This window comes from Oncorhynchus clarkii, chromosome 7 (assembly GCF_045791955.1).
Source record: "Oncorhynchus clarkii lewisi isolate Uvic-CL-2024 chromosome 7, UVic_Ocla_1.0, whole genome shotgun sequence".
Lineage (NCBI taxonomy): Eukaryota > Metazoa > Chordata > Actinopteri > Salmoniformes > Salmonidae > Oncorhynchus > Oncorhynchus clarkii.
The window spans coordinates 66663445-66691074 of NC_092153.1; the positions used below are offsets into that span (position 1 = coordinate 66663445).

The 27630-nt window shown below is 43.6% G+C and overlaps 1 protein-coding gene across 1 annotated transcript in view; it reads right to left on the bottom strand.

Annotated features, from left to right (window-relative positions):
• Nucleotides 1-27630, bottom strand: part of LOC139413703 (testis-expressed protein 264 homolog) — an 88553-nt gene that overhangs the window by 8377 nt on the left and 52546 nt on the right. The window contains exon 3 of the mRNA XM_071161385.1: nt 8395-8569. Within this exon, the coding sequence (XP_071017486.1) occupies nt 8395-8569 (175 nt within the window). The remainder of the gene's footprint in view (nt 1-8394; nt 8570-27630) is intronic.

Below are 27630 nucleotides of genomic sequence, written 5' to 3' on the forward strand. Positions count from 1 at the left end.
GGGTGCGTGGGTTGAGTCACTGATGTGATCTTCCTGTCGGGGTTGTGCCGTGGCAGAGATCTTTGTGGGCTGTACTCGGCCTTGTCTCAGGATGGTAAGTTGGTAGTTGAAGACATCCCTCTAGTGGTGTGGGGGCTGTGCTTTGGCAAAGTGGGTGGGGTTATATCCTTCCTGTTTGGCCCTGTCCGGGGGTGTCCTCGGATGGGACCACAGTGTCTCCTGACCCCTCCTGTCTCAGCCTCCAGTATTTATGCTGCAGTAGTTTATGTGTCGGGAGGCTAGGGTCAGTTTGTTATATCTGGAGTACTTCTCCTGTCTTATCCGGTGTCCTGTGTGAATTTAAGAATGCTCTCTCTAATTCTCTTTCTCTCCAGGACTACCAGGACTACCTGGCATGATGACTCCTTGCTGTCCCCAGTCCACGTGGCCGTGCTGCTGCTCCAGTTTCAACTGTTCTGCCTGCGGCTATGGAATCCTGACCTGTTCACCGGACGTGCTACCTGTCCCAGACCTATTATTTGACCATGCTAGTCATTTATGAACATTTGAACATCTTGGCCATGTTCTGTTACAATCTCCACCCGGCACAGCCAGAAGAGGACTGGCCACCCCTTATAGCCTGGTTCCTCTCTAGGTTTCTTCCTAGGTTTTGGCCTTTCTAGGGAGTTTTTCCTAACCAACGTGCTTAAACCTGCATTGCTTGCTGTTTGGGGTTTTAGGCTGGGTTTCTGTACAGCACTTTGAGATATCAGCTGATGTACGAAGGGCTATATAAATACATTTGATTTGATTTGATTAGGCTGGCTTTAGAGGAAAGCTTTGCCTCAGCCCAGTTTCTCACAGCCTGTATGGGCTAAGTCTTCCTACCACAGACATACTGCCACACTGCTCTACTCTCCTGTATGTGTGTGTGTATGTGTGTCTGTACGTGGTGGAAAGTTGATGTGAAATTATCAGTGACTGAACGCAAAATAAAGTGAACGTGTGTGTGTGTGTGTGTCATCTGTGTGTGTGTGTGTATTTTTTATTTCATTTATTTTATTTCACCTTTATTTAACCAGGTAGGCTAGTTGAGAACACCTTTATTTAACCAGGTAGGCTAGTTGAGAACAAGTTCTAATTTGCAACTGTGACCTGGCCAAGATAAAGCGTAGCAATTCGACACATACAACAACAGAGTTACACATGGAATAAATAAAACATACAGTCAATAATACAGTAGAACAAAAGAAAACAAAAAGTCTATATACAGTGAGTGCAAATGAGGTAAGTTAAGGAAATAAATAGGCCATGGGGGCGAAGTAATTACAATATAGCAATCAAACACTGGAATGGTAGATCGGCAGAAGATGAATGTGCAGGTAGAGATACTGGGGTGCAAAGGAGCAAGATAAATACATAAATACTGTATGGGGATGAGGTAGGTAGACAGATGGGCTGATTACAGATGGGCTATGTACAGGTGCAGTGATCTGTAAGCTGCTCTGACAGCTGGTGCTTAAAGCTAGTGAAGGAAATGTGAGTCTCCAGCTTCAGAGATTTTTGCAATTTGTTCCAGTCATGGGCAGCAGAGAACTGGAATGAAAGATGACCAAAGGAGGAATTGGCTTTGGGGGTGACCAGTGAGATATACCTGCTGGAGCGCGTGCTACGAGTGGGTGCTGCTATGGTGACCAGTGAGCTGAGATAAGTCGGGGCTTTACCTAGCAGACTTGTAGATAACCTGTAGCCAGTGGATTTGGCGACGAGTATGAAGCGAGGGCCAACCAACGAGAGCGTACAGGTCGCAATGGTGGGTAGTGTATGGGGCTTTGGTGACAAAACGGCTGGCACTGTGATAGACTGCATCCAGTTTGTTGAGTAGAGTGTTGAAGGCTATTTTATAGATGACATCACCGAAGTCGAGGCTCGGTAGGATGGTCAGTTTTACAAGGGTATGTTTGGCTGCATGAGTGAAGGATGCTTTGTTGCGATACAGAAAGCCGATTCTAGATTTAATTTTGGATTGGATGGATGCTTAATGTGAGTCTGGAAGGAGAGTTTACAGTCTAACCAGACACCCAGGTATTTGTAGTTGTCCACGTATTCTAAGTCAGAGCCGTCCAGAGTAGTGATGCTGGACAGGCGGGCAGGGTTCGGTTGAATAGCATGCATTTAGTTTTACTTGCGTTTAAGAGCAGTTGGAGGCCATGGAAGGAGAGTTGTATGGCATTGAAGCTCGCCTGGAGGTTAGTTAAAGTGAGTGAGTGAGTGAGTATGTATGTATGTAAGTAAGTATGTATGTACAGTGGGGCAAACAAGTATTTAGTCAGCCACCAATTGTGCAAGTTCTCCCACTTAAAAGGATGAGAGAGCCCTGTAATTTTCATAATAGTTACACTTCAACTATGTCAGACAAAATGAGAGGAAAAAAATCCAGAAAATCACATTGTAGGATTTTTTATGAATTTATTTGCAAATTATGGTGGAAAATAAGTATTTGGTCAATAACAAAAGTTTCTTGATACTTTGTCATTGCCAACAAAGGGTATATAACAGAGGTCAAACATTTTCTGTAAGTTTTCACAAGGTTTTCACACACTGTTGCTAGTATTTTGGCCCATTCCTCCATGCAGCTCTCCTCTAGAGCAGTGATGTTTTGGGGCTGTTGCTGGGCAACACGGACTTTCAACTCCCTCCAAAGATTTTCTATGGGGTTGAGATCTGGAGACTGGCTAGGCCACTCCAGGACCTTGAAATGCTTCTTACGAAGCCACTCCTTCGTTTCCCGGGCGGTGTGTTTGGGATCATTGTCATGCTGAAAGACCCAGTCACATTTCATCTTCGTCCTGGTCCCTTTGCAGAAAAACAGCCCTAAAGCATGATGTTTCCAGCCCCATGCTTCACAGTAGGTATGGTGTTCTTTGGATGCAACTCAGCATTCTTTGTCCACACGATGAATTGAGTTTTTACCAAAAAGTTTTATTTTAGTTTCATCTGACCATATAACATTCTCCCAATCTTCTTCTGGATCATCCAAATGCTCTCTAGCAAACTTCAGACGGGCTTGGACATGTACTGGCTTAAGCAGGGGAACACGTCTGGCACTGCAGGATTTGCTGGTCTCTGCTCTCTGCTGGTCATTCACTAGGTCCCCCCGTGTGGTTCTGGGATTTTTGCTCACCGTTCTTGTGATCATTTTGACCCCACGGGGTGAGATCTTGCGTGGAGCCCCAGATCGAGGGAGATTATCAGTGGTCTTGTATGTCTTCCATTTCCTAATAATTGCTCCCACAGTTTATTTTTTCAAACCAAGCTGCTTAACTATTGCAGATTCAGTCTTCCCAGCCTGGTGCAGGTCTACAATTTTGTTTCTGTGTCCTTTGACAGCTCTTTGGTCTTGGCCATAGTGGAGTTTGGAGTGTGACTGTTTGAGGTTGTGGACAGGTGTCTTTTATACTGATAACAAGTTCAAACAGGTGCCATTAATACAGGTAACGAGTGGAGGACAGAGGAGCCTCTTAAAGAAGAAGTTACAGGTCTGTGAGAGCCAGAAATCTTGCTTGTTTGTAGGTGACCAAATACTTATTTTCCACCATAATTTGCAAATAAATTCATTAAAATCCTACAATGTGATTTTCTGGATTTTTTTTCTCATTTTGTCTGTCATAGTTGAAGTGTACCTATGGTGAAAATTACAGGCCTCTCATCTTTTTAAGTGGGAGAACTTGCACAATTGGTGGCTGACTAAATACTTTTTTGCCCACTGTATGTGTGTGTGTGTATGTGTGTGTGTGTGTATTTGTTGCATGTGTGTGCGCAGAACTGATGTCCCACTGGTGTATTAGGCTGGAAAATGTGATTCCTCACGGTGAGAGGGGACAGGTCATCAAACATTGAGAGGGTCCACACACACAACATCCCACTGCTACTCTGTGCGCACGCACGCACATACACACACATGCACCCCCCCACACACACACCCCTGTTACTGCTCTCTTCCTCTGTTCTCTTAGATCACATCAACACAGCATGGGCCTGCAATGGGCTTCCACATTGGCGAAACGCTGCAGCCGCAACAATTATATTTCCCTCTCAGTTTGTAGTCACCCCCCAATGTGCACAGGTTTTCACAACCACACACATATAAATGTTTAGATGGATAATTCTGCCTGCACACACATTTCACCCTCAGGTTTTCTATCACCAACTCTCAATGCATTTACACACACAACATCTGTCCACCCCCCAACACACACCTGCTGTGCCCCGCCTGTAGGTCCATACGCAGCCCACCACGCTGTGCCCCGCCTGTAGGTCCATACGCAGCCCACCACGCTGTGCCCCGCCTGTAGGTCCATACCCAGCCTACCACGCTGTGCCCCGCCCCGCTGAGTGCCTGTAGGTCCATACCCAGCCTACCACGCTGTGCCCTGCCTATAGGTCCATACCCAGCCTACCACGCTGTGCCCTGCCTGTAGGTCCATACCCAGCCCACCACGCTATGCCCTGCCTGTAGGTCCATACCCAGCCCACCACGCTGTGCCCTGCCTGTAGGTCCATACCCAGCCCACCACGCTGTGCCCCGCCCCGCTGCGTGTATGTAGGTCCATACCCAGCCCACCACGCTGTGCCCCGCCCCGCCCCGTGCCTGTAGGTCCATACGCAGCCCACCACGCTGTGCCCCGCCCCGCTGCGTGCCTGTAGGTCCATACCCAGCCCACCACGCTGTGCCCCGCCCCGCCCCGTGCCTGTAGGTCCATACCCAGCCCACCACGCTGTGCCCCGCCCCTCTGCGTGCCTGTAGGTCCATACCCAGCCCACCACGCTGTGCCCCGCCCCGCCCCGTGCCTGTAGGTCCATACCCAGCCCACCACGCTGTGCCCCGCCCCTCTGCGTGCCTGTAGGTCCATACCCAGCCCACCACGCTGTGCCCCGCCCCGCCCCGTGCCTGTAGGTCCATACCCAGCCCACCACGCTGTGCCCCGCCCCTCTGCGTGCCTGTAGGTCCATACCCAGCCCATCACGCTGTGCCCCGCTCCTCTGCGTGCCTGTAGGTCCATACCCAGCCCACCACGCTGTGCCCCGCCCCGCCCCGTGCCTGTAGGTCCATACCTAGCCCACCACGCTGTGCCCCGCCCCTCTGCGTGCCTGTAGGTCCATACCCAGCCTACCATGCTGTTCCCCGCCCCTCTGCGTGCCTGTAGGTCCATACCCAGCCCACCACATTGCGTGCCTCTAGGCCAGGACCAGGCTGCCTCCCCTCCCTTCCCTTGTGGCTGGAGTAACATTAATGGCTCACTTGGCAGGTTAAGAGCTGAGTGGAAGATGATTTAAAGGGAAATCAGGCAAGCTGAAGCAGTAGGCCAAGCTCACAGCTACTGGAAGGATATCTCTCAGAGATATAGCCTTCGCGGTCTATGGTAGATATGAAGTCACAGCTATGTGTTGATTTAGATCACTCAACTTTCTCATCTTATCAGTTCGTGCAGAGTCATCCATGGAATTAGGTCTAGGCAAATATGTGGCCCTCAATACCTGTTATGGAATCCCCCCCCATACACTCCCACAGAGACAGACTGACAGCATGTACAACACCTCCATGACACAACCACAGCAACACATTCTATCTCTGGTGATGTTTGGGTGGAGACTAATCTTGTACCACCATCTCGCTCTCTCACTTCTAGTCTGACCCCTCCTTATTTCCTTTAAATCACCTTTTTGACTATGTTCTGCATCAAACTACCTGCATGAGTGTCTGTCCAAATTATTTGAGCCAATATATCCAGTCATTCCTAAACATATCCTCATAAAGCAGTTAAATTGGCTGTGTCTCAAATGGTCCCTTTATAGCCTATAGGGATCTAGTCAAAAGTAGTGCCCTATGGAAGGCAATAGGGAGCCATTTGGGATGCAGACACTGTTAGTATTCATAAACCTCACCTCTCATTCTTACTGTTGATTAAACATTAGGTGCCATGCCACAGTGTTAATGGAGCCCAGGGGACTCTGCTACAGGCCAGCCCAGTCTAGTATGGGTGAGCACTGAGCAGCATCAGGCCATACATATGATGGTGGTGAAGGACAGACCCCTAGTAAATGACGTCTACCCAGGTGTGTGTGTTTGTGTGTTTTATGGGCATATGGTGGTGGTGGCTGTGACCAACCCCCTGGTGAGTGACAGCAGTGTTCTGTGGGTCTTAGCCTTTCATTAGCACCTGACAGGGTGTCACTCACAGGATACAGTGTGTGTGTGTCTCACTCACAGGATCGAGTGTGTGTGTGAGAGAGAGAGAGAGAGAGAGAGAGAGAGAGAGAGAGAGAGAGAGAGAGAGAGAGAGAGAGAGAGAGAGAGAGAGAGAGAGAGAGAGAGAGAGAGAGAGAGAGAGAGAGAGAGAGAGAGAGAGAGAGAGAGAGAGAGAGAGAGAGAGAGAGAGAGAGAGAGAGAGAGAGAGAGAGTGTGTGTGTGTGTGTGTGTGTGAGAGTGTGTGTGTGTGTGTCACTCACAGGACAGGAGCACACCCTAGGAGCTCATAAACACAGGCACACTACGACACACCGTGGGGATTCAGCTCATAAACACCACCAACCATCAACAAGATCCAAATCCCTTTGGTACCAACTGGAAACTGAAATGATGCGACAATAACACACAAAACATATACTGCATATTTTTTGAACATTATCGTCCAATTTAATTATACATACATAGTTTTTCAAAAATACACTATTCTCTGCTAATACCATGGAGTGACCTGTTATTCTGTGGATCACCATTACATTCACATTATGTGTATTTCTCTGCCAACTAGCTATCTGTGTTCTAACACCTTCCAATGTGGACAGTCATATCTATTATTACTAGTGATTCAATCAGTTAACAAAGAAGCATAGGCCTACTGGTTCCCCTGCTGATTGACTGGGCAATGGCCTCAAAGACAAAGTGTTAAGCTCCCAATCCATATGAGGATTGTGCTTCCATTGATACAGTATGTATTCGTTAAAATATATAGTACAGTATGCCCATGGATGTAATAATGTAGGGCAGGCGTATTCAACTCTTACCCTATGAGGTCCAGAGCATGCTGGTTTTCTGTTCTACCTAATAATTGCACCCACCTGGTGTCTCAGGTCTAAATCAGTCCCTGATTAGAGGGGAACAATGGAAAAAAAGCAGTGGAACTGGCTTCAAAGTCAAGAGATGAATCTGACGGATGTAGGGTGTCCAATCAAAAACACATCTTTTGACCGATGGGAAAAAGAAATGTTTAAAATTGTCTTTCTGTTTAAAATGTAATGAGTTTTTACCCTTGTAGGATGGCCAAATTTAAGCGGACTAAATTAATGGAGACCAGATAAAAAAAAAAAGGTCAAAAATCTGGAAAATAGCGTCAGCTAGGCTGGATACTGTGTGAGACTTAAGGCTAACTGACAGGCTCAGCGTTGAACTTGTCATCCTTCTCGAAAACTGGAAGACATAAAACAACAGAGATCAATATAGTTTTTGAGACACGACATGTTGGCTTATGGTAGAGAAATGAAAATGGAATTCTCTGGCACCAGCTCTGGTGGACATTCCTGTAGTCAGCATGCCAATTGCATGCTCCCTCAAAACTTGAGACATTTGCGGCATTGTGTTGTGTGACCAAACTGCACATTTTAGACTGGCCTTTTATTGTCCACAGCACAAAGTGCACCTGTGTAATGATCACGCAGTAAAAACCGTGCGCACAAAATTTGAGATAATTAAGATTTTTGTGCATATGGAACATTTCTGGGATCTTTAATTTCAGTTCATGAAACCAACATGTTCATATTTTTGTTCGGTGTAGCTTTCTGCAACCCATGGAAACAACTTTGCAGACTACCACAACATGTAAAATCCCCAAAAGTCTCTGCAAGAAAGCTGCACTGCTCTGTCAACATAGCTCGGTGCTTATTATCGGATGTATTAGATCATGAAATCTGCCTTTTAGGATATAATGTTAATGATATTTTATACAAAGACACCACTGAACTATTCAGAACATGAAGAATCATATGTGTCTTGGTAAAATGCATTTTATAATATAAGGAAATTAAATGATCACCACCAAAGCACATTTTCACCCACTCTGGGCAGAGTGGGTGAACACCCCAAATAATGTTCTCTACTTGTACAGTACTAAGTATAGCCCAGTGGAGAGAGTGTGTGTGTGTGTGTGTGTGTGTGTGTGTGTGTGTGTGTGTGTGTGTGTGTGTCTCGGGCAGGGATCTCTAACCCTGTTCTTGGAGAGCGACCCTAATCTAGTGCACCTGGCTGATATGCTGAATCAGGTTAGTTACAACTGGGGTTGGAGCAAAAATCTACAAGAGGGTAGCCCTCCAGGAACAGGGTTGGAGAGCCCTGGTCTAGGGCCTACTGTAGTGTACCTGTGATGTCGGTCCCTCTGTCTTCCTCAGAGTCATTGTCTCCCAGCAGCCTCCTGTCCGGGTCCTGACGGACCTCTGGTACGTAGAAATCTCCCTGGCGAGCCAGAGGACTCATGTAGTGGATCAGGTCATCTCTGTAGATCTCCAGGCATGGGTGTGCACACAACTTCCTCTCCTGGGGGGAGAGAGGGAGAGGGGGTGAGGGGAAGGGGAGGAAGAGAGACAGAGGGAGATGAGAAACATTGTGTCTTTTATACTGATAAGTTCAAACAGGTACCATTAATACAGGTAACGAGTGGAGGACAGAGGAGCCTCTTAAAGAAGAAGTTACAGGTCTGTGAGAGCCAGAAATGTTGCTTGTTTGCACGTGACCAAATACTTATTTTCCACCATAATTTGCAAATAAATTAATTATAAATCCAACAATGTGACTTTCTGCATTTTTTAAAATAATTTTGTCTGTCATAGTTGAAGTGTACCTATGATGAAAATTACAGGCCTCTCATCTTTTTAAGTGGGAGAACGTGCACAATTGGTGGCTGACTAAATACTTTTTAGCCCCACTGTATTCACTGCTCAAAAAAATAAAGGTAACACTTAAACAACACAATGTAACTCCAAGTCAATCACACTTCTGTGAAATCAAACTGTCCACTTAGGAAGCAACACTGATTGACAATAAATTTCACATGCTGTTGTGCAAATGGATTAGACAACAGGTGGAAATTATAGGCAATTAGCAAGACACTCCCAATAAAGGAGTGGTTCTGCAGGTGATAACCACAGACCACTTCTCAGTTCCTATGCTTCCTGGCTGATGTTTTGTTTACTTTTGAATGCTAGCGGTGCTTTCACTCTATGGGTAGCATGAGACAGAGTCTACAACCCACACAAGTGGCTCAGGTAGTGCAGCTCATCCAGGATGGCACATCAATGCGAGCTGTGGCAAGAAGGTTTGCTGTGTCTGTCAGCGTAGTGTCCAGAGCATGGAGGCGCTACCAGGAGGCAGGCCAGTACATCAGGAGACGTGGAGGAGGCCGTAGGAGGGCAACAACCCAGCAGCAGGACCGCTACCCCCGCCTTTGTGCAAGGAGGAGCAGGAGGAGCACTGCCAGAGCCCTGCAAAATGACCTCCAGCAGGCCACAAATGTGCATGTGTCTGCTCAAACGGTCAGAAACAGACTCCATGAGGGTGGTATGAGGGCCCGACGTCCACAGGTGGGGGTTGTGCTTACAGCCCAACACCGTGCAGGACGTTTTTCATTTGCCAGAGAACACCAAGATTGGCAAATTCGACACTGGCGCCCTGTGCTCTTCACAGATGAAAGCAGGTTCACACTGAGCACATGTGACAGACGTGACAGTCTGGAGACGCCGTGGAGAACGTTCTGCTGCCTGCAACATCCTCCAGCATGACCGGTTTGGCGGTGGGTCAGTCATGGTGTGGGGTGGCATTTCTTTGGGGGGCCGCACAGCCCTCCATGTGCTCGCCAGAGGTAGCCTGACTGCCATTAGGTACCAAGATGAGATCCTCAGACCCCTTGTGAGACCATATGCTGGTGCGGTTGGCCCTGGGTTCTTCCTAATGCAAGACAATGCTAGACCTCATGTGGCTGAAGTGTGTCAGCAGTTCCTGTAAGAGGAAGGCATTGATGCTATGGACTGGCCCGCCCGTTCCCCAGACCTGAATCCAATTGAGCACATCTGGGACATCATGTCTCGCTCCATCCACCAATGCCACGTTGCACCAGACTGTCCAGGAGTTGGCGGATGCTTTAGTCCAGGTCTGGAAGGAGATCCCTCAGGAGACCATCGGCCACCTCATCAGGAGCATGCCCAGGCGTTTTAGCGAGGTCATACTGGCACGTGGAGGCCACACACAATACTCGGCCTCATTTTGACTTGTTTTAAGGACATTACATCGAAGTTGGATCAGCCTATAGTGTGGTTTTCCACTTTCATTTTGAGTGACTCCAAATCCAGATCATTTAAACTCTGTTTTTACAATTCCTGACATTTAATCCTAGTAAAATTCCCTGTTTTAGGACAGTTAGAATCACCAGTTTATTTTAAGAATGTGAAATGTCAGAAAAATAGTAGAGAGAATTATTTATTTCAGCCTTTATTTATTTCATCACATTCCCAGTGGATCAGAAGTTTAAATACACTCAATTAGTATTTGGTAGCATTGCCTTTAAATTGTTTAACTTGGGTCAAACGTTTCGGGTAGCCTTCCACAAGCTTCCCACAATAAGTTGGGTGAATTTTGGCCCATTCCTCCTGACAGAGCTGGTGTAACTGAGTCAAGTTTGTAGGCCTCCTTGCTCGCACATACTTTTTCAGTTCTGCCCATAGATTTTCTATAGGATTGAGGTCAGGGCTTTGTGATGGCCACTCCAATACCTTGACTTTGTTGTCCTTAAGCCATTTTGCCACAACTTTGGAAATATGCTTGGGGTCATTGTCCATTTGGAAGACCCATTTGCGACCAAGCATTAACTTCCGTACTGATTTCTTGAGATGTGTGTGTCTGTAGATCTCCAGGTGTGTCTGTAGGTCTCCTTTCTTGAGACAAATGCCATACGTTGCTGCTACAATTTGTTTTTTATCCTGCTGCTCAGCCACTTACGCCTGATTTTATGCATAACTACCTCATCTATCACTGATATAATTATTGATATTGATCTTGTACATCGTGTCAATATAAAGAAAATAATATATAGTATCTATTTCTGACATTGCTACTATGCAAGTAACCATTTGGCTGTACCGTTTACACCTTCCGTTTACACCTTCTGAGACCCATCCACTTAGCAATATGTGGCTGGGGGTTATAGCATTTCTTTCACATGACCCATCAATTTAGGCAAGTATGTCTGGGTAAGCGTCATCTAATATTTATATCGGGACACTTTCTGTTTACCTGGAATTTGTCCTTATTGTAGGCTACTACTTTCACCACTTTTAGTCTTAATCTTTACAACACTACTCACTGTTTAGCACATGACCTCACATGGGAATCCTTGAAGAGATGGGTGGGGCTTGCTAAAGAGGGTGTGAACAATGCTGAATGGGGCTGAGTCACTGGCTTACTGGGGCTCTCTCATGCCGTCGCTGGAAGGGGTGCGTCACCTGAGTGGGTTGATTCACTGATGTGGTCATCCTGTCTGGGTTGGCGCCCCCCCCCTTGGGTTGTGCCGTGGCGGAGGTCTTTGTGGGCTATACTCAGCCTTGTCTCAGGATGGTAAGTTGGTGGTTGAAGATATCCCTCTAGTGGTGTGGGGGCTGTGCTTTGGCAAAGTGGGTGGGGTTATATCCTTCCTGTTTGGCCCTGTCCGGGGGTGTCCTCGGATGGGACCACAGTGTCTCCTGACCCCTCCTGTCTCAGCCTCCAGTATTTATGCTGCAGTAGTTTATGTGTCGGGGGGCTAGGGTCAGTTTGTTATATCTGGAGTACTTCTCCTGTCCTATTCGGTGTCCTGTGTGAATCTAAGTGTGCGTTCTCTAATTCTCTCCTTCTCTCTTTCTTTCTCTCTCTCTCTCGGAGGACCTGAGCCCTAGGACCATGCCCCAGGACTACCTGACATGATGACTCCTTGCTGTCCCCAGTCCACCTGACCGTGCTGCTGCTCCAGTTTAAAATGTTCTGCCTTATTATTATTCGACCATGCTGGTCATTTATGAACATTTGAACATCTTGGCCATGTTCTGTTATAATCTCCACCCGGCACAGCCAGAAGAGGACTGGCCACCCCACATAGCCTGGTTCCTCTCTAGGTTTCTTCCTAGGTTTTGGCCTTTCTAGGGAGTTTTTCCTAGCCACCGTGCTTCTACACCTGCATTGCTTGCTGTTTGGGGTTTTAGGCTGGGTTTCTGTACAGCACTTTGAGATATCAGCTGATGTACGAAGGGCTATATAAATAAATTTGATTTGGGTGTAGACAAAGGGGAGCTCTCCAGTAGGTACCAAACTATTCAAAGGTCATTTTCTCAAAAGTGAGGTTATCTTTCAAAGCAGAATTACTTATCCATTGTTCCTCAAATGCAGTGTATTTATATACCATTTTGTAGCTCTGTGTCTCTGCTTTTATCCAGTGTTAAGAAACCTATGTCAAATTTTGCTACTTAAGACCGAATCAAAGCGGTTGGTCACAAATGTGGGCAAATATTATAGTTGAAAACCCTACATACAGAGAACAGATTTGAGAGCTACGTTACACCCCTAATATTGAGGTGTCACACTGACCGGGGCTGTTTACTTGTGGGGCACCAGCGCATTGATTCAACTCATGGGCAAAATGTGGCAATAAGTTGGAAGCAACGTGGTAATATAAGTTGGAAACTATTCCCCTACAATTGTTTTTGCTACTGTTAAGGAGAGATGTCCAGTCCCATATGGGCTACTACACAATTGCTAAAAAATGTATTTACATGTATTTGGTCACCCCTTTGCTGCTATAACAGCCTCCACTCTTCCGAGAAGCCTTTCCACTAGATGTTGGAACATTGCTGCGGGGACTTGTTTCCAGTCAGCCACAAGAGCATTAGTCAGGACGTGCACTGATGTTGGGAGATTAGGCCTGGCTTGCAGTCAGCGTTCCAATTCAGGGCTCTGTGTGGGATGCGTGTCCACTGCTCCAAAGTCCAATGGTGGCGAGGTTTGCACCACTTCAGCCAACGCTTGGCATTGCACATGGTGATCTTAGGCTTGTGTGCTGGGCCATGGAAACCCATTTTATGAATCTCCCAATGAGCAGTTCTTGGGCTGACGATGCTTCCAGAGGGAGTTTGGAACTCGGTAGTTAGTGTTGCTACCGAGGACAGACAATTGTTACGCGCTATGCACTTCAGCATTTGGCGGTCCTGCTCTGTGAGCTTGTGTGGCCTACCACTTCGTGGCTGAGCCGTTATTGCTCCTAGACGTTTCCACTTCATAATAACAGCACTTACAGTTGACTGGGGAAGTTATAGCAGGGCAGAAATTTGACAAACGGACTTGTTGGAAAGGTGGCATCCAATGAAGGTGCCACATTGAAAGTCACTGTGGCATGTGATAGTACGTTTTTTTGATTCTCTAAAAAACATATTGTTTTAATTAACTGAATTCCATCTGGTTATTGGGACAGACAAACACCATTTGGACATGCGGGACAAATATAATAAGACCAACTACAATCCACACGCAACCAACGCTCTCCAACATATAGGCCTACTCTCTGATTATAAACTTATTGATGCCTGACAAGCACATAATTCAAAAGCAAATGAGTACCTTCTACTCAAACAGGCATAATACATTCTCCTGAATCGATTTTAGATTTTATAAAACTCTATTTTCTAAAATTAAGAAAATCTAAATTCGCTTGTCCGATCACAACGCCTACTACTGCCAACTACACATTTCAGAATCTCCTAAAAGCCACAAGATGGTGTTTCAACATTTCATTACAAAAAAATCCAGTGATCAATTTGAAATGTAATTTAATGAATTAAAATGATGACCCTCAGATTTTAAAGGGATGACACCAAAGGTTTTATTAAAATAATGCAACTACATTTGCATCTGGGTTGAATAAATCACAATTATATAAGATATCAGAATTGGAAATGTTAACTGCGTTGGAGCATTCTCAACAAACACTTTTTTGGGCCAACAAGCTATGCAGTAATGATGAATTAGCTGTTATAGAAACTATTGAATCAGGGGAATTACTATCAGAAACAAATAAAATAATAATCAAATATACTCACACTCTATACACCTCTGTACACCTCTGATTGAAAATCCCACACCAAGCCAGATCAACTCCTTTTTAAAATAATTAAGAATTCCTCTTTTCTCAAAAGAAGAAGCCGCCTTGCTGGGAGCCCACAACTCAAAAGATCATTGAATAGCATGAACAAAGGCAAATCACCTGGTTGATGCTTTCATCAGAAACAACAACTCCTCAGGCTTAGGTTTCATCTCTTTGATAGACTAGAATGGTCATATCTCTGGTCTGTCATGGAACATACGGGAATTGGCTCAAATTTCATTAATACGATTAAAATGCTATATGCCAATCACTCAGACATAGTTATAACAGTCAATAATGTGCTCTGTTCCGTTCAGAATCACTAGAAGCAGCAGACAAGTAGGGATGGGCACGCTTATTCAAATAACCGAACTGACATTGGTATTCGAATAGGCCTAATTGCAAAAACTATAATCTTAGGCATATTTTTTTTTTTATTCTCTTTTTTTTGAGGGTGGATCAGCTTAATATTGTGGAAAGAATGTTGCTTCCAATGTAATTGTCTGCATCATTTCCAATCCCCCATATTTTTGGGGTAAATATATATATCCATACACGCATGCATACATATACACATATATACATACACATACCTATATAGACATACATACTTTTTAAAAGAATATACCTTTATTATTATTCCCCGCAAACCCTTCCGCCGATCCCCCAATTGGAGTAAACTAATAAACACTTCGGCTTCTACCTTCAATCCATACATCTTATACACATTTTACAGACACAGTCTATTTTACAATAGTTCTCTCTTATTTGTTCTTAGTCCTTCCTCTATTTCTGATTTCTATTTGTAACTATGCTATTTCACAAAAGCTCCAAACCTATATACATGCTACAGATCCCTTATTGTTTATCTTGTTATTAGTCCCATCCTTCAGCTCCACTCAACCTCTCCCATCTGTCTCTCAACATCATCCATTTTGGATTTCTATTTGCCATATATTTTTCAACTGTGCTGTGATGCTTCACAAAAGAATTGAACCTTCCTTTTCTCATAGCTTCTACAGATTGTAAATTTTTTTTTTTTTTTGCTAAAATAATTATTATATTATTGATTGACTATGGCTTTTCAAATCACCCAGTATTGCTATCTGCAGCGTTAGTTCTAGGCAAATGTTGCAATTCTTTAGCCATTCCTGGACCTGTGACCAAAAATGAGCTACATATGGACAATACCAAAATAAATTATCGAATGACTCTGCCTCCTCACAGCAGAATCTGCAGAGCTGGGAAGATTGTATCCCCCATATATATATACCATTCTATTAGCTGCAAGAATTTTGTATAGTAATTTATATTGAAACATTTGTGGTTTTGAATCCGGCGTTGTTTTATGTATCAATTCATAAACCATGTGCCATGGAATGGGTACATCGAAAATCTCTTCCCAACTATTTTGCAATTTATATGGCACAGCTGTCAGTTTTTTGGTCCTTAAATGAAATTGGTATATGTTTTTATTTATCACACTTTTCTTTAACCATTTATGTTCTTTAATACAGGGCCGACATACAAGTTCCTTACTTTTTCCCCCTTCTACTTGCCATTTTTGTGGTAATGCTGCAATTAATTGGTTGTAATTTTGGGTAGAGCAGACATTTTTATATGTCTGTGTTAGCTGAATGTGCGACATAACTCCACCAGTCCTATTTATGATATCATTCACTAAATTTATACCTTTTCTAAAAATGTATTCGATAAATACAGTTTTTTTAATCAATTAGTATATTTGAATTTAACCACAATATTTGTTGTACTATTTGTTCCGTCCTTTCAGGTGGATTAAACTGAAATTGCAACTTTCTAAGGCTTTAAAAAAAATATATATATATATTTTGGAGATTATTTCCTTTTCAAACAACCGAAAGTGAACAGGTGTAATCTGAATAAAGGGGAAAAGGCCCTTCCTGAATATAGGATTAGACATTCGTACCAATTGACTAGAGAACCAGTTTGGATTTAAGTATAACTTTTGTATGACTGATGCCTTTAGTGAGAGGTCTAATGCTTTAATATTTAATCATTTCTGCCCTCCAAATTCATATTCGTTATATAAATAGGCCCTTTTAATTTTATCTGGTTTGCCGTTCCAAATAAAATTGAATATGGTTTGTTCATATAATTTAAAAAGCAGGTCACTAGGTGTAGGCAAAACCATAAGCAAATAGGTAAACTGTGATATAACTAAGGAGTTAATCAGGGTGATTTTTCCACAAATATACAGGTATTTTCCTTTCCATGGTAGCAAGATCTTATCTATTTTTGCTAACCTTCTATAAAAATGTATTGGAGTGAGATCATTTCTTTCCTTTGGGATTTGTATACCGAGTGTGTCTACATCTCCGTCAAACCATTTAATTGGTAAACTACATGGTAATGTAAAATGTGCATTTTTTAGTGATCCAATACGTAATATGGTACATTTATCATAATTTGGTTTTAATCCAGAGAGGATAGCAAAAGTATCTAGATCCTCTAAGAGGCCATGGAGAGACTCTAATTGTGGTTTTAAAAGAAAACATGAATCATCAGCGTACAATGAAATCTTAGTTTTTAGGCCACGGATTTCTAATCCTTTAATATTATTGTTTGATCTAATCTTTGCAGCTAACATTTCGATGGCAATAATAAACAGATATGCAGATAGTGGACAACCTTGTTTTACTTCTCTAGCTAGTTTAAAACTTTCTGAGATGTAGCCATTATTTATTATTTTACATAACCTTAACCCATTTTATAAGAGATTCCCCAAAATTGAAATATTCTAGGCATTTATATATAAACTCCAGTCGTACTTTATCAAAAGCCTTTTCAAAATCAGCTATGAAAACCAGGCCTGGTGTCCCCGATATTTCATAGTGTTCTATTGTTTCCAGTACTTGTCTTATATTATCTCCAATGTATCATCCATGTAAAAAACCTGTCTGATTAGGATGAATAACATCTGACAATACTTTTTTAATTATATGCACCAAGCATTTAGCTAGAATTTTTGCATCACAACACTGAAGTGTAAGAGGTCTCCAATTTTTTTAATGGACTGGATCTTTATATATACCACTTGGGTCCTGTTTCAGTAATAATGATATCAGACCCTCTTGTTGCGTGTCTGATAATCTACCATTTATATAGGAGTGGTTAAAACAAGCCAACAATGGTCCTTTGAGTATATCATAAAACGTTTTGTATACTTCCACTGGTATGCCATCCAGCCCTGGAGTTTTCCCATCCTTAAAGGCCCCAATTGCCTCAAGCAGTTCCTCCTCTGTAAATTGGCCTTCACATGAGTCTTTCTGTACAGATATTAATTTTACATTATTATTAGGAAAAAAAATCCATACAATTAGTTTCAGTTAGTGGAGATGGAGGAGTCTGAAATGAAAACATATTCCCAAAGTACTTTACTTCCTCCTTCAAAATATCATCCGGTGAATCATGCGTGACTCCATCATTTGTAACAAGTTTAATACATTTTTTTTGGTCGCATTTCTATATTGAAGATTGAAAAATTATTTGGTGCATTTTTCTCCATATTCCATCCAGTTCGCTTTATTTTTATAATATATTACACTGGATCTTTCTTGAATAAGTTCCTCCATTTCTTTTTGTTTTTCTTCTAACTTATCTTGGGCCAATTTAAAAAATGAAAAAGTTTGTTTCAAATAAATAAAATGATCTACAATGCCTTCAGAAAACATTCACACCCCTTTACTTTTTCCACATTTTGTGGTGTTACAGCCTGAATTGAAATGTATTTCATTTTGTCACTGGCCTACACACAATACCATATAATTTCATAGTAGAATTATGTTTTTTTGAAAATGTAACAAATTAATTACAATTGAAATACTAAAATGTCTTGAGTCAATAAGAATTAAATCCCTTAACAAGTCACATGATTTGCATGGACGCACTCTGTGCGCAATAATAGTGTAGTTTAATAGTTTTTAAATGACTACCTCATCTCTGTAACCCATACAATTAATTATCTATAAGGTCCCTCAGTCGAGCAGTGAATTTCAAACACAGATTCAACCACAAGGACCAGGGAGGTTTTCCACTGCATCGCAAAGATGGGTCAAAATAAAAAAGCAGACATTGAATATCCCTTTGAGCATGATGAAGTTATTAATTACACTTTGGATGGTGTATCAATACACCCAGTCATTACAAAGATACAGCCGTCCTTCATAACTCAGTTAACGGAAAGGAAGAAACCAGTTCAGTAATTTACCCATGAGGCCAATAGTGGCTTTAAAACAGAGTTTGATTTTTTATTTTACCTTTATTTAATCAGGTAGGCCAGTTGAGAACAAGTTCTCATTTACAACTCTGACCTGGCCAAGATAAAGTAAAGCAGTGCGACAAAAACAACACAGAGTTACACATAAACAAACGTAGTCAATAACAGTGTATGCAAATCTATGTACAGTGTATGCAAATGTAGAAGAGTAGGGAGGTAGGCAATAAATATGCCCTAGAGGTGAAAATAATGACAATTTAGCATTAAAACTGGAGTAATAGATGTGTAGATGATGATGTGCAAGTAGAGATACTGGGGTGCAAAAGAGCATTGGATAAGTAATAATATGGGGATGAGGTAGTTGGCTGGGCTATTTACAGATTGGCTGTGTACAGGTACAGTGATCGGTAAGCTGCTCTGACAGCTGATGCTTAAAGTTAGAGAGGAAGATAAAAGACTCCAGCTTCAGTGATTTTTGCCATTTGTTCCAGTCATTGGCAGCAGAGAACTGGAAGGAAAGGCAGCCAAAGTAAGTGCTGGCTTTGGGGATGACCAGTGCAATATACCTGCTGAAGCGCGTGCTACCGGTGGGTGTTGCTATGGTGACCAGTAAGCTGAGATAAGCCGTGGCTTTACCTAGCAAAGACCTATGAATGACCTGGAGCCAGTGGGTTTGGCAACGGATATGTAGTGAGGGCCAGCCAACGAGATCATACAGGTCTCAGTGGTGGGTAGTATATGGGGTTTTGGTGATAAAACGGATGGCACTGATAGATTACAGCCAGTTTGCTTAGTAGAGTGTTGTAAATGACATCGCTGAAGTCAAGGATCGGTAGGATAGTCAGTTTTACGAGGGTATGTTTGTCCAGAGTAGTGATGCTGGGAGGGTGAGGGCAGCAATCGGTTGAAGAGCATGCATTTAGTTTTACTAGCATTTAAAAACTGTTGGAGGCCACTGAAAGAGTGTTGTACGGCGATGAAGCTCGTTTGGAGGTTTGTTAGCACAGTGTCCAAAGAAGGGCCAGCATTCACAGACAGGTTACCCTCTACAGTGTGCATGGCACTGTGTAATTGCCTATTATTCTGTCCGAGAACAAAAAAAGTATCAGAATATGAGATAATAATAAATGGTAATTAAAAGATTAACCTGTGAAGTTTCACAGTTGCACTAATTCAAGTTAAAGTGGTTAAGGAAGAGAGGTGGAGAAGAAAGAAGGAAAGGAAGAGGAGAGGTTTAACTGTTAGGGAAGGGGTGTGAACGGTGAGTGGTTAGTCCTGGTCTGTCTCCAGGGGGTTTGTCGTCGTGACTGAGTTTAGACCAACAGCTGCTGCAGCTATACAGCTATTTCAGACTCATCCCTAAATCCCCCACAGAGAATACACAGCCTCAGGCTCTCATCCTCGGCAGGTACACACAGATATTACCAAGAGGTAGGTTTGTACACACAGATATTACCAAGAGGTAGGTTTACACACACACTTATTACCAAGAGGTAGGTTTACACCAACACACACACACACACACTTATCACCAAGAGGTAGGTTTACACACACACAACCAAGAGGTAGGTTTACACACACACACAACCAGGAGGTAGGTTTACACACACAAAACCAAGAGGTAGGTTTACACACACAAAACCAAGAGGTAGGTTTACACACACAAAACCAAGAGGTAGGTTTACACACACAAAACCAAGAGGTAGGTTCATACACACACACACACACACACACACACACACACACACACACACACACACACACACACACACACACACACACACACACACACACACACACACACACACACACAAGAGGTAGGTTCATACACACACACACACACACACACACACCAAGAGGTAGGTTCATACACACACACACACACACACAACCAAGAGGTAGGTTCACACACACACACAACCAAGAGGTAGGCTTACACACACAACCAAGAGGTAGGCTTACACACACACACAACCAAGAGGTAGGCTTACACACACACACGGTAGGTTCATACACACACACACACGTATTACCAAGAAGTAGGTGTGCACACACACTTATTACCAAGAGGTAGGTTTACACACACACACACACACACACACATTTATATTACCAAGAGGTAGGTTTACACACACACTTATTACCAAGAGGTAGGTTTGCACACACACTTATTACCAAGAGGTAGGTTTGCACACACACTTATTACCAAGAGGTAGGTTTACACACACACACACTTATTACCAAGAGGTAGGTTTACACACACACACTTATTACCAAGAGGTAGGTTTACACACACACACACACTTATTACCAAGAGGTAGGTTTGCACACACACTTATTACCAAGAGGTAGGTTTACACACACACTTATTACCAAGAGGTAGGTTTACACACCCACACACTTATTACCAAGAGGTAGGTTTACACACACACACACACACACACACACACACACACACACACACACACACACAACTGAGAGGTAGGTTTACACACACACACTTATTACTAAGAGGTAGGTTTACACACACACTTACTACTAAGAGGTAGGCCTACACACACACACGTATTACTAAGAGGTAGGCCTACACACACACTTATTACTAAGAGGTGGGTTTACACGCACACGTATTACTAAGAGGTAGGTTTACACACACACTTATTACTAAGAGGTAGGTTTACACACACACTTATTACTAAGAGGTAGGTTTACACACACACTTATTACTAAGAGGTAGGTTTACACACACATGCATCACTAAGAGGTAGGCCTACACACACAGTAGGGATTTGACCAACTACTAGAGATGGAGTGAAGGTACGCTAATTTAGTGATAATCAAGTATGATCTCCATGATGACCCATAAGATAAGATGAGAACGTTAAATGCCATGGAAAACTCCCAGTGGACTCTCAGTCACATCTCCCCTATGATATCTCCCATGGGGTGGTAGGGGGTGAGAGACAGATAGGCAGTTTAGAGAAGAGATGTTTCTGAGAGAGACAGCGAGGATGGAGGATAGGCTAGATAAATGATAAGGATGGGGCAGCAGCATCCTCCCTCTCCTCCTCTCCTCTCCAGGTTCCAGGTTCCTGGGGCAGAACAGCTGCAGAGAGAAAGAACATATACACCACATCCACATTTCCCTTCAGATAAATACATGAAAATGTACTGCAGTTTATATTTAGATAGGTATAAAAAGGTCCCTGTGAGACTTCTGGTGAGGCACGTTGTCACGTTCGTCATAACGAGGAGACCAAGGCGCAGCGTGATATGAATACATTCTTCTTTATTGAACGAAGAACACTAAACAAACTAACAAAACAAACGTGAAGCTATAAACAACTAGTGCTGACATGCAACTGCACATAGACAACAACCCACATAACCAAAATGGGAAATGGCAACCTAAATAGGATCCCCAATCAGAGACAACGATAAACAGCTGTCTCTGATTGGGAACCAATTCAGGCCACCATAGACCTACATATACAGTGCCTTGCGAAAGTATTCGGCCCCCTTGAACTTTGCGACCTTTTGCCACATTTCAGGCTTCAAACATAAATATATAAAACTGTATTTTTTTGTGAAGAATCAACAACTAGTGGGACACAATCATGAAGTGGAACAACATTTATTGGATATTTCAAACTTTTTTAACAAATCAAAAACTGAAAAATTGGGAGTGCAAAATTATTCAGCCCCCTTAAGTTAATACTTTGTAGCGCCACCTTTTGCTGCGATTACAGCTGTAAGTCGCTTGGGGTATGTCTCTATCAGTTTTGCACATTGAGAGACTGAAATTTTTTCCCATTCCTCCTTGCAAAACAGCTCGAGCTCAGTGAGGTTGGATGGAGAGCATTTGTGAACAGCAGTTTTCAGTTCTATCCACAGATTCTCGATTGGATTCAGGTCTGGACTTTGAATTGGCCATTCTAACACCTGGATATGTTTATTTTTGAACCATTCCATTGTAGATTTTGCTTTATGTTTTGGATCATTGTCTTGTTGGAAGACAAATCTCCGTCCCAGTCTCAGGTCTTTTGCAGACTCCATCAGGTTTTCTTCCAGAATGGTCCTGTATTTGGCTCCATCCATCTTCCCATCAATTTTAACCATCTTCCCTGTCCCTGCTGAAGAAAAGCAGGCCCAAACCATGATGCTGCCACCACCATGTTTGACAGTGGGGATGGTGTGTTCAGGGTGATGGGCTGTGTAGCTTTTACGCCAAACATAACGTTTTGCATTGTTGCCAAAAAGTTCAATTTTGGTTTCATCTGACCAGAGCACCTTCTTCCACATGTTTGGTGTCTCCCAGGTGGCTTGTGGCAAACTTTAAACAACACTTTTTATGGATATCTTTAAGAAATGGCTTTCTTCTTGCCACTCTTCCATAAAGGCCAGATTTGTCTCCCACCTCAGCTGTAGATCTCTGCAGTTCATCCAGAGTGATCATGGGCCTCTTGGCTGCATCTCTGATCAGTCTTCTCCTTGTATGAGCTGAAAGTTTAGAGGGACGGCCAGGTCTTGGTAGATTTGCAGTGGTCTGATACTCCTTCCATTTCAATATTATCGCTTGCACAGTGCTCCTTGAGATGTTTAAAGCTTGGGAAATCTTTTTGTATCCAAATCCGGCTTTAAACTTCTTCACAACAGTATCTCGGACCTGCCTGGTGTGTTCCTTGTTCTTCATGATGCTCTCTGCGCTTTTAACGGACCTCTGAGACTATCACAGTGCAGGTGCATTTATACGGAGACTTGATTACACACAGGTGGATTGTATTTATCATCATTAGTCATTTAGGTCAACATTGGATCATTCAGAGATCCTCACTGAACTTCTGGAGAGAGTTTGCTGCACTGAAAGTAAAGGGGCTGAATAATTTTGCACGGCCAATTTTTCAGTTTTTGATTTGTTAAAAAAGTTTGAAATATCCAATAAATGTCGTTCCACTTCATGATTGTGTCCCACTTGTTGTTGATTCTTCACAAAAAAATACAGTTTTATATCTTTATGTTTGAAGCCTGAAAAGTGGCAAAAGGTCGCAAAGTTCAAGGGGGCCGAATACTTTCGCAAGGCACTGTACCTAGACATATCCCAAACCCCATAGATATACAAAAAACCCTAGACAAGACAAAAACACACATACCACCCTCGTCACACCCTGACCTAACCAAAATAATAAAGAAAACAAAGATAACTAAGGTCAAGGCGTGACAGTGCCCCCCCCCCCCAAAGGTGTGGACTCCTTAAACCTATATGGGAGGGTCTGGGTGGGCATCTAACCTTGTGGCGGCTCTGGTTCTGGACGCCGCCCCCCTTCTTTACCCTGAGTCCGCTCTTGTAGCACTGACCCGTGGATCATCGTCGGAGGCTCTGGACTGAGGATCCTCGCCATAGGCCCCGGGCTGGGGGCCCTCGCTGCGTGGATCATTGGCGGATGTTTTGGACTGGGCACCGTCGCTGGAGACCCCGGGATGGGGACCGTCGCTGGAGGCCCCGGGCTGGGGACCATCGTTGGAGGCCCCGGACTGTGGCCTGTAGTTGGAGGCCCCGGACTGTGGCCTGTCGTTGGAGGCCCCGGACTGTGGCCTGTCGTTGGAGGCCCCGGACTGTGGCCTGTCATTGGAGGTTCCGGACTGGGTACTGTCGCCGGACGCTCTGGACTGGGTACTGTCGTCGGACGCTCTGAACTGGGTACTGTCGTCGGACGCTCTCGACTGGGTACTGTCGTCAGACGCTCTGGACTGGGTGCTGTCGCCGGACGCTCTGGACTGGGGAGGCGCACTGTAGGCCTGGTGCCGGCACTGATGGTACCGGGCTGGGGACACGCACCTCAGGGCGAATGCGGGGAGGAGGAAGAGGGCGTACTGGACTGCCGAGGTGCACTGGAGGCCTGGTGCGTGGTGCCGGCACTGACACGGACATGCACGGACATGCACCTCAGGGCGAGTGCGAGGAGCAGGAAGAGGACGTACTGGACTGTGGTGGCGCACTGGAGGGAGAGTGCCAGGAGCAGGAACAGGACACACCTGACTGGGAAAGCGCACTTGAGGGAGAGTGCGAGGAGTTGGCACAGGACGCACTGGGTCTTGAAGGTACACTGGAGACCTGGTGTGTATAGCCGGCATCAATTGTTCCGGAACTTTAACACACGTTTCAGGACGAGTACGGAGAGCTGACTCAGGTGGCACCAAACTGACAACACGTTCTTTTATTCCAAATCCGTGCGTCCTCCACCAACTCAATAACTCCCCCATTTATCTCTCCTCCAAATCCTCCTTCTTCTCCCAGACTGGCTCTGGTTTACTCCTCGGCTCCACCGACTGCTCCATGTGCCCCCCCCAAAAAAATATTGGGGTTTCTATGGTTGCCTTGACTCCTCGTATCGTCACATTTCCTCCTGTGCTATATCCACCTGCTTCCATGGCAGGGTCTTGTCCCCTGCCATTACCTCCTCCCAGGTCCAGGATGTCCTCCACTCATCTTTCTCCCGGGCCCAGGATGTCCGCTCCTCATTCACACGCTGCTTGGTCCTTATTTGGTGAGTTATTCTGTCACGTTCGTCATAATGAGGAGACCAAGACGCAGCGTGATATGAGTACATTCCTCTTTATTAAACGAACACTAAACAAACTAACAAAATAACAAAACTAATGTGAAGCTATAAACAACTAGTGCTGACATGCAACTACACATAGACAATAACCCACAAAACCAAAATGGAAAATGGCAACCTAAATAGGATCCCCAATCAGAGACAACAATAAACAGCTGTCTCTGATTGGGAACCAATTCAGGCCACCATAGACCTACATATACCTAGACATATCCAAAACCCCATAGATATACAAAAAACCCTAGACAAGACAAAAACACACATACCACCCTCGTCACACCCTGACCTAACCAAAATAATAAAGAAAACAAAGATAACTAAGGTCAGGGTGTGACACATGTACAGTAAACACACACATCCGAAAAGAACTTGACAGACTACTGTAGACTACTAGACTACATGCTAGCATTTCCAATGAGTGCTATCCATGGAATACCAAGAGATACTTAGGATCGGTCCCAAATGGCACCCTATTCCCCGCGCTACTTCGGTCAAAAAAATGACTTTGGCCCTGGTCAAAAATAGTGCACTATTTTTTCACTAGTTTATGGATCAAAAAGGGGTTTAGGTGGTGGGCGTGGCAGGGGAGGTGGCAATGGGCGAGGTTGGACTGTTTAAAAATATATTTATTTATTTAGAGGCCCCCAATCTAGGAGGTGTAGAGACATTTTTTGAATATTTAAGCCAATTTCCTGCAATTATACAAATTTTAGCATGGAGCTCAGAGAAAAATGTTCAGTTTTAAAGCAAATTTCCTGCAATTCTATGCATTTTTCCATGGCTAATGCTGTGTTCTTTTACTCAAACAGAATGACAGTCCAGCTCTTATTTTGGTAATTGGGAGTTCTCAAATAATATATTATTTAAAAAAAATATATAGGTACATTATATTTTTTGAATACTTTATATCAGGTTTTATTGTTTTGAAGTTAACACCGAATTTGCTTTTCCATCCCGGAAATGTAGAAAACCTTGAAAACCTTTTCTTTTTTAATATACTAAGGCCACCCAAGGATTTTAATGGCAGAAAAATCCCTGTAGGGTGCCATTTGGAATGCCGTCTTAATGAGTTCTTCATATGAGGTTTTTCACATACATTAGGTCTCTATAAAGTAGAAACCATGTCATAAATTCTGTTCATGTACAAGATCCAGTCTGACTTACAGTGACTTACAAGTCACTACGGGAGATGTAAAAACAGGGTATTCATGGACATGTAAAATCAGTTTACACTCAGCTGCACTCAATGGGAGAATTTAGCAGACCCCTAGCACCCATAGTACTGCGTCACACAGAGGAGACAGACATTGAGTCTATAGGTCCTTCTACTAAATGTTCCAAAATGATTGGGCAGCAAATCTAAACGCACTCTTACCATACTCCATTCTTGTGTTTGGGACAATATATAAAATACAGTTCAGCACTCCTTGTCATGGACAAGTATTTAATTTACAGATTTGTGACACTTGGCCGGTTCCTGTGTGGTCTAATGGCTGTAATCTGTGGGATTACGGGGCACTGGGGGCAGACACAGTCTGAGACAGAAGATTATGGGGCAGACCACTCAAACTGAGATAGGGGTATAGGCAAGTGTCAAGTGGTGACAGGTCTCTGTCTCTCCTTCTCTCACCCTGTTGCTGCTATTCATCATTCTCCCCACTCCCCCATCTCACTCTTCCTCTCTTCAATTAACAGCCTCTTTTACCCAGCTACGTTCAGCCATGCCAAATGAACAAGAAGACTACAAGAGTGTGTTTAGAAGTCACTGATCTGAGTAACAAGAGTACAGTTTTAAGATGTTTTTATCTCTCCTATTTTCTTTAGCTAAATCACAGGGCCATATTTGTGCGAACTTGAACTGGAAGCCCCCACCTCCGCCCCATCCCACCCTGCAGTTGGACTCACTCATACTTGACTGGCTCCAAATTGCATTATGAATTGCTTTTCTGACAAATCCCTCAAGAGGACACTGGATAAAATCCCACGAATGTGGATTTCTTTCTATCTCAAAGAAGTGGCTCAGCAGGTTTGGCCACTTTGTCCAGCTATAGTATAGAAACGAGGCCACCTGAAACGTATGACACATATCAAACCAAAACGTTTGTCGCTAACCTTTTTACGCATTTTCTTTATATCTGAAAGGTATTGCCGGTAACAAAGCCTGTACTTTTATTTCCACCAACTGAGGTAGTCATGAATGCCTAATTTGTTTAAAAAAACACCAATGCCTCAGTATAAACGTCCCCTTTCTTCTTACCGGCTTTGGCACGCATTAAATCATGAACATTGTAATGTTGAACTTGTCCTTGTCATTATTTTTGATTTATTTAACCTTTATTTAACCAGGTAGGCCAGTTGAGAACAAGTTCTCATTTACAACTGCGACCTGGCCAAGATAAAGTAAAGCAGTACGACAAAAACAACAACACAGAGTTATACATAAACAAATGAACAGTCAATGACACAAAAGAAAAGAAAAATAGATTATTCTATGTACAGTGTGTGCAAATGTAGAAGAGTAGGGAGGTAGGCAATAAATAGGCCTTAGAGGCGAAAATAATTA